Genomic DNA, 8,421 nt, shown 5'->3' on the forward strand with positions numbered 1-8,421 from the left:
TGCATCTGATCACTCTAATTCCAGTTAGGTATCTGTTCTGCCCTGGCCAGTGGCAGAAATAATGATGAGTGTTCACTGCACTGTGTATATCACCTTCCCATGTGTCTGTACTCGAGCTAGGAATTCTAGAGCGTGGGTCTTTTATTAGTAAATCTTTTTGTCATACTCGAATATCATTGATTTTCCAAAGTAAGAATTACACAAGCCAGAAATAAAAAAGAATTGCCAAATTTACAACATCATCACGAGATTCTGGTCCACCTCTCAAATCTTGTCAGAAATTAATATTTTATTCTTATAAGTTTTAGTGCAGACTCATTTATGGATGGAAATTAATGGCATTAAATTTGAGCATTTAAATATGCACAAGGCAAGGATTGATGGGGAGAGATTAACAAAGGTGACAATGACATAGTCTTCTGTTAATACAGTTTTTAATATAGAAGGGAAAGACAGATGTGCATATGACTAACTAGAAATCAAGTCAGAATGTGGCAGTTGCAGTAATAGAAATATAGATAAATCTCTGAGAGCATAGAGATGCTTGCCAGTGGCTGATTTTTGATATGCCGTAACATCTTCATTGGAGGACTTTTTGCTTTTGTTCAAGTGTTTGACAAGCATTATATCAACCGGAACTTTGATCGAACTGGCCAGATGTCTGTGGTGATCACGCCTGGGGTGGGTGTGTTTGAAGTGGACCGGCTACTCATGATCTTGACCAAGCAGCGGATGATAGATAATGGTAATGCTCCCTGGTTCGTGCTGTCTCTGAGTGTTTATAGCTCAACTTACCTTTAGAACTATGAGCTTTCCCTGGCTCTGTGCATGGAGGTCTGGGGATGTGAATAATGATAGAGCTCCATTGTCATATTGGTTTGGGAAATGCTGGGTCGTGCACAGTTAGGCACGACCATTCTTTAATTGCAGATTTTATTATGTTGGTGTATCTTGTTTATTTCCAAAGGGCATAACTGGTACTCTGAGTTTCTCAAATATATGTGACACTAGAGAACCCTTTCTGGGGGGGATTGTTTCAACCAGTATCCATGAGCCCATCTTTGGAAGTACCCTTGAGTCACCAAGTCCAGCCCTCTTTCCGTGATATGCCATGGTTCCCCAGCTCGTACCCCCATTTAATTTGTGTTTCCACAACAAGATGGAGTTGGGAAATAAATCCTGATTGCCAGTAATGAAGCTCTATTAAGTGAAATGGATCGTTTTGCTTTTTACTGAGATGACAGGATTCCTTTTCCTTTCTGGCTTTGACACTTCAGTAATGGAGGCCTGGTTGTCTTTTTGACAAATCATGATCCACAAGGCAGTCAGAGGCTGATTGTCAAGCATCAAATAGTGGCAGGTGTGACAAAACTATTTACTTCTTCGCTGTATAGATAGCTCTGAGGAGGTTATAAATCATAGGATGGTAAGTTGACTTTGCCTCATACCCTCACCCAGTGGAATAACACCAATAACAGATTGGAGCACTTACCTCTGCCTCTCCCCTCCTCAACCACCACCCCCTCAAACTATTTTTGTCTCTTCTTTTTTAGGAATTGGTGTGGACTTGGTGTGCATGGGGGAGCAACCGTTACATGCTGTCCCACTGTTCAAGGTAATTAGATTTTGGATTTTGTACTAAAAGCCTGTTTCTAGCAACAGGCCAGGGTGATCTTGAGAATAATAAAACACAGAAAAGTTGGAGCAGTTTCACATCCTACTTAATTTTTAGCTAATCTATGCTGGCCTTTTCCCTTTCAGCTGCATAATCGGAGTGTTCCTCATGATTCTCGTCAGGGTGATGACTATAATATTCCTCACTGGATAAACCACAGGTGGGTGTGATCTTGACTCATAGTAGATGATAAGACTTCCTTACCATTTTCTTTTCAAATCTGTTAAGTTCTTACTATAAAGTCTTTTGTCAAGAAAATGTAGAAACCAAAGTTCCAACATTTGCTTTAAGCTTCTCTACATGTAATGAATGCAGTAGCAGTAACATAAGAACAGTCTACAATGAAAAAAATAGAAACAAATTTTGGAGGACTTATTTCCACTATTATTCCCAACCCTTACTATTCCGCACTCCCACAGTCCATAGCAGACCAACATTGTGCCTGGCCTCCTCCGTTTGTAGAAAAATCCCCATGCCTCTTCTTCACATGGGACGAGGCCTCAGTGTCCCTGCCGATTCCAGCTCAAGGATGGTGTCTCTCGTCCCTCTGCCAGTGCCACTGCCTTATCCTGGCCTTCATCTTTTTGAACAACTGCAGTAATTTCTCTTCTTCAGTCCATCCTTTATACCAGGATTTCTCAACGTTGACACTACTGACATTTTGGCCAGATCATACTTTGTTGTGGGGGGCTGTCCTGTGCATTGTAGGGTGTTGACTAACATCCCTGACCTCTACTCTCGACGCCAACAGCACATACACTCCCAGTTTTGACAGCCAAAAATGTCTGCAGAAACAGTGGCTAAGTGAATTTCCCTATCAAAAAACCTGGAGAAAGATAAACTGCTTCTTTGAAACACTGTAGGTAGAGCTCATACCTCTGGAAACTAATTATGAGAACTAGATGTCCTCAAATAAACACGCCAAAAGTGAAAAGAATTAAAAAAACATTCTTTTTAATGTTTTATGATTTTTTAAAAATGATTGCAGGTTATGGAGAATACAGGTAAAACCATTGGAAGCTGGGGAGGGAAATCATTTAGATTGAAAAATATATTTTTTTAACATCTGTAGGTATTGCCACACGTACCCCACAGGTGGCAAGATTACCCCCATCTTCCCATTGAGAATCACTTCTTTAGAGGTGTGCTTTCTTCTTTCCTTTAAAAATTTTTTTTTTCTTAAGTAACAGGGCCCTTTCCTCGAGTAAAAGTCTTACTTGAAACTAAGTATATGAAAGCAAAACAGCATTAGTGTTCCTCTCTGGCCTCACAGAGCAGGCCCTGATACCGCACCAGGGAACCATGGGGGTCTATCAGCCACTGCTGTACGTGGTTGCCAGTCATTTTTTGTGAAAACCAAATCCTATGACTCTTTTTCTAATTCCTCATGCTGGCTTGATAAAGACTTAAGTCTGACGTGTGAGGCCTCGTTTCCTACCACTTGCCTCCTTTCCTACCACTTGCCTCCTTTCATTCTGCCTGGCAGACACCTATCTAGAGGGCCTCTCCACCTGCCCTTTCCCTCGCAAATGCTTTTTATCCTCTGACAACCAGCCCCAACATCTCTCTTCGTGAGTTCTTCCTGTGCTGCCCCCAGTGCCAGTAGCCACGTTCTCTTGAGTGCTTTCAGAGCACTCTATCCTTCTCTGGGTTGTCTGTCTTCAGGCAGAACTCCTGAGGGGCAGATGGCTACTTGGCTGATGCCTCAAGCTCAATTTTGGCTTCTGTTTAGTTGCAAATCTTTCCTGGAGACCAGCTTGAAAACTCATCACAAACACTGATTTCAGCCTGTAATATTTTCTTTATCTTGGTCATGGACCAGATTGTCCTTGTATGGTGGTTGCTGCCGGTCAGTTGTAATCATTCATCAGTGAAGAACCAGTTTCATGAGCAAGGAATAGTCATTTGGCCAGCTCGTACGGTTAGAGTGGTCACATTGTAATTATCCTGTGCTATGTATGCCTCACTCTTCTCGGGGAGCCCAGTGAGATCCTCTCCGGTTGGTCATCCATGTTATTCCTTTACATATATGTATATGTGGCTGTTTAATGATGCTTAATTTTGTACATTGTCATTGTATTGTCTGACAAAGTCACTTTACGAAAAAGTGACTGCTTCATAAGAAAATGCCTTCAGAATCTTCCTCATCTTACATTTATGTTACTGTTATTTTAAAAATTTGGTTGAGGTAAAATAGGAGCATTTTGAACTTATTTCTTTTTCACTCCAGAGACAAATGTATATTCTTTGTTAGTCGGTCCTCTAATTGTTTTTGGATTTGTGATCTTAAATAAACATTCACATTTTTTTGCCAGTAAGAAAAGAGCTGCTGTTTACACACTGTATTTCATGGTTTCAAGTTTAGTTGAGGAAACAATTAAAGGAAAAGTAGCCTTAGCACGCACAAAATTATATATGAATTTAAGTTTTGCAGTTTCCTCAAATTTTACCACTAACTTGAAAGTTTCCTGATTTTTCACTTTATTTTTAATCCTAAATTGGCTCTCTGATGCCAGTTAAGATGGAGGATGAATCCATGCGGGAAGGGGCTTCAGGATGAGAGCTGGGAAAGGCCCGAGGCCTGTTTTTTACATCTCATTGTGAGCCTTGTTTACTTGAGCCACTGGGGAGGGGAGCAAGAGGCCTGGTGGCCTGAGATGGACGGCTGCTCACAGGGGCCATTATTCTCATCCTGTCAGCAAAGCCTCTTCAGAAGCGGGCAAAATGTTTTCACTGTTTAGTACGGTCAGAGACCTACTCAGCATAATTAAATTTTCTTCAGTAAGAACTTATTACTCCCAAAGTATTTCTGGCTAATAATAAAAATGAATTAGAAAGTTAATTAATACTAGATCCATAAGAATTATAAAACTGGGATTTTGGAATATTACAGGTTGTAACTGGAATCTGCTTGGACATCATAGAGAGCATCTTGCCACATCGTGCAGTGAGGAACACAAGTTCCAGAGAGGTTAAGTGGCTTGCCTAAGGTTGAATGCCAAGTTCATGGCAAAGCCGCAGCTATTGATATGAACCATTTGAAATTATATTAGATTATTATTATTATTATTATTATTATTATTATTTATGCCTACAGCACCTGGTCTTCCTAGGTGGTCTCCCATCCAAGTATTAACCAGGCCCGACCCTGCTTAACTTTCGAGATCAGACATCAGGCTTGTTCAGGGTGACATGGCCGTAGACCATGGATTGCGGCTCTACTGGGGCACGAACCCAGGACCTTCTGTGTGTAAAGCAGATGTGCTAACCGCTACAGTATGGAACCATGTCCTGTGTTAGATTGTTTTTGACCTTCAAACACAGCAATTTCGTGTGCTTCAATCTAATAGAAACTTATTCTTCTGGCTGACATCACTTCGCCAATCAGATCTTTTACAATTAGTGTCTGGAAAGAGAATAACATCTTTTACTTGGTACTTTTCTTGATACCACTGTGAAAGGCCAAGTCCCAGAGGCTGGTTGGACTTCTGGTCTGATTACAGGCAGTATTTCTTAAATTCTTATGCACCTAATGTGCCACTAGGATTGCCCAACAGTCCACTGGTTATCTATAGATACTGGCCCCTCCCCTTTTTTTTTTTGCTTATGATCAGTTATTATAGAAGATGGGGATTGGTCAATATTCAATATTCAATTTTTAGCACAAGTTGTAGATTTGAAAAAATACAAGGAGATGCATAAGGAATAGAAAAGGCTACACAGCCTCTATTCACTTATTCATTCATCATACCCAGGGCAAGGCTGCGTCTCCAGTTTTCTTGTGTATCTGACATGACTGCATTAAGATTAGGACTTGATGGTTTGTTTCTGCCATCTTTTCTCTAATGCCACCTTTTCTTTTTTTTGCCTGGATTGTTCTTGCTTACTAAGTGCTGATCGATCAAAGAGTGTTAGAAACCTCCCTTGTGCCAGCATCATGCCAAGTCTCTAGGTGAAAAAGTATTGTGGTATAAATAGATTTATCTCTGCCGTAAGGAGAAGATTCTAATTCAGTTAGGAATCAGGAGCTAGCATGAAACAATTTATGGGGGAAAAGAAGAATAGAACACAGTTAAAAACTTAATGTTTTATAATAATTACAAAAGAAGTTAGAATTGGGAAGACCAGTGAAGCCCGAGACAGAGGCTTTCACAAGAGTACTGATCCATAGCTGGGATTTCAGTTTTTTCTTGAGGTTTAAAATGAAAGGAGTTTAGATTAATAACCCCGTTTGTTTCTTTTACAGTTTCTACACGTCCAAAAGCCAGCTCTTTTGTAACAGTTTTACTCCACGGATAAAACTGGCAGGAAAGAAGGTAGGTGTTACCAACCAGCAGAGCCTTCGGGGCCTGTCACACACCCACGTGGTTATTTTGGTCCTAAGACACTCACTTACCCCCATGATGATAAATGAATTTAAGAAATTGTCTTAGAACTTTATAATTTTTCATGTTAAATAATCAACAAGGCAAACCCCCAGACATAAGAAATACCTTTGATAAAAATATGACATAGAACTATTTTTAGTTCTTTAATAATAAAAACTATTTTTATTATGATGTAATTGGTTTATTCAGACACGAAGACCTCTTAGATACTGGTAAGGACAAACACATAGACGCACATTGCAGCAAAGTGGAAATATAACTAAAAGATTGCATCTTAGTGATAGTTAAAGACATTCAAACAAGAATGGTGGTTCAGTTTTTGCATACCAAATATGTTAAGAACGTATTAATATTTATACCAAATGCTGGAACAAAGTGTGGTGAAATTGGTGCTTGAGTCCCTGGTTGGTGTCCATTACATATGAAAAGCATTTCAGCCATGTGTATCAAGAACAGTACAAATGGTCATGCCACTTGACCAGATAACTACATTTTTAGCCATGTGACCTAAGAAAATAATTGAGGATATTGAATGTCAAGAGATCTTGGTCTAGTTTTATTCATTATAGTGACATATCAAAAATAATAAGGAAATGGCTAAATAAACCATGAAATATCCACTTGGTGGAATATATTTGCACCCAATAAAAATGCTACTCAAAAGAATGTGAAAAAGCCTTTTTAATGTAATATGAAGAGAAAATCAGGCTGTATATAGGCCTCACACTAGGGTGCTCTCTTCCATCTGCCTATTTCTGGCAGAGCTGAACCCTCTGAAGGTTGCCCCACTGTGACTGTTACATTAGTGGTATCAGGGCCATTTCTTCCCTTTTTTGGAGGGGAGGAGGTTGATGTTACTTTTCTGATAGGGAAAATATTAATTTGGAGGAATATGAGGACTCCTAAAAATAGATTATATCAAGTAGAGAAGTGCTAAGAGAGTGAGACTCTGCCTAGAAAGGTCCTTCTCCAGCCTCCTAAGGTTTTATGCCTTCACCGCAAGCATTCTTGGCAAAGTGGGACGTGGAGGAACTTCTCTGCAACAGGATCGTTTTGAAGGTTAAAATGTTACAGAAGGACGTGGTTCCATAGTGTAGTGGTTAGCATGTCTGCTTTACATGCAGAAGGTCCTTGGTTCATGCCCAATGGAGCCACAGTCCATGTTCTACGGCCATCGGTTACAGTGAAGGCTAAGACATGGTCTCTGCCCTGTAGAGCAGCCATCTACATTACTGTGCCTGTAATAAGTTCTGTTCTAGCAGAGAATGGAGTGATTAATTCTCTATTTAATTTTACAGCCTGCCTTTGAGAAAGCAAAAAATGGCCGTGATACTTGTGAGTATTTTTCTTCTTTTATCTTTTTTAAGAAAGAGTTAGCTAACTCATGGCAACAAGATTATGTGGGGTCACATAAAAAGTTCAGCCAAGTTGGGAAACCTGAGTTCTCCTTGTGTGACCTTTGGAAAGTCCCTTAACCACTTTGCATATTTTTGTCCTGTCAACTACAAAATTGATGATAATAAAACCTGGTGTTTTTTTTCATAGTTCAATAGTAGGTGTCAGGTAGAAAAATGTCAAAGTACAAAACATACATATGAAGATGATATTTTAAAAACGGGATCACAGAAGAATTACATACTGCCGTCGCCTTGCCTTTACTTAATGCCACACTATTTCTACATCCTTTGACATATAAGTCATTTAATCTCAACAAGCTGATGAAGGGTTATTATCCCATTTTTTGCAGGAGGAGAGGATGACGATGATTTCCTGTGCCTTCCAGATTTTGATGAAGAACCCTCTGAAGGCATCTGGTCGAAATGTATTTTGATGACAATTTGTATTATTTGTGTATTTTAGCTCTTGGGACTCCAAAAGAACCTGAGAACGCCCTTCCCATCCAAGTGGATTATGATGCCTATGACGCTCAAGTGTTCAGGCTGCCAGGCCCATCCCGGGCTCAGCGTCTCGCCACTTGCAGGTTTTATTTTGCCAGATTTACTTTGGGATGGATGTTTAGGAAAACCTGAAGTCCAGTAGGGACTTTCATGAGATCAGCCTCAAAAATGTTTTAAATTAAAATTAACCAACTAGAAGCCATACCATATAGATCATTAAGGGTTCTGTTCTCAGGCTCTCTGGGTCAGCCATTTTGTTAGCTATGTTTGTTATGAGGTGTTTCTCCAAATAAAGAGAGCGTTGTGCATTTTCTAGTCAAAAGAAGCAATTCACAAATTCTGGAATCATCTTTTCACAGGCTGCCACTAATATATATAGGTCCTAAGGCCCAGAGTTTCTTTTAGGTTTATTATTCCCAAAGGGCAAGAGACATTTTTCCCTTTCATCCCTGCTTTTTAA

At 39.8% G+C, this 8,421-nt stretch overlaps 1 protein-coding gene and 1 pseudogene across 14 annotated transcripts in view; one reads left to right on the forward strand and one right to left on the reverse strand.

Moving 5' to 3' along the window:
- The window catches only part of DEPDC5 (DEP domain containing 5), a 108,047-nt gene that overhangs the window by 34,291 nt on the left and 65,335 nt on the right, over positions 1 to 8,421 (forward strand). For all 14 annotated transcript variants that reach the window (XR_001517100.2, XR_003046711.1, XM_025047792.1 and 11 more), the window contains exons 15-20: positions 611 to 745; positions 1,554 to 1,615; positions 1,762 to 1,835; positions 5,922 to 5,991; positions 7,362 to 7,398; positions 7,924 to 8,044. Coding sequence is in view for 12 of the 14 variants with exons in the window: in XM_025047792.1 (XP_024903560.1) it covers positions 611 to 745; positions 1,554 to 1,615; positions 1,762 to 1,835; positions 5,922 to 5,991; positions 7,362 to 7,398; positions 7,924 to 8,044 (499 nt within the window). In the remaining 2 variants the exon portion in view is untranslated. The remainder of the gene's footprint in view (positions 1 to 610; positions 746 to 1,553; positions 1,616 to 1,761; positions 1,836 to 5,921; positions 5,992 to 7,361; positions 7,399 to 7,923; positions 8,045 to 8,421) is intronic.
- LOC112481105 lies at positions 4,764 to 4,879 on the reverse strand (annotated as a pseudogene).

The sequence above is a fragment of the Pteropus alecto genome, unplaced genomic scaffold (assembly GCF_000325575.1).
Source record: "Pteropus alecto unplaced genomic scaffold, ASM32557v1 scaffold190, whole genome shotgun sequence".
Lineage (NCBI taxonomy): Eukaryota > Metazoa > Chordata > Mammalia > Chiroptera > Pteropodidae > Pteropus > Pteropus alecto.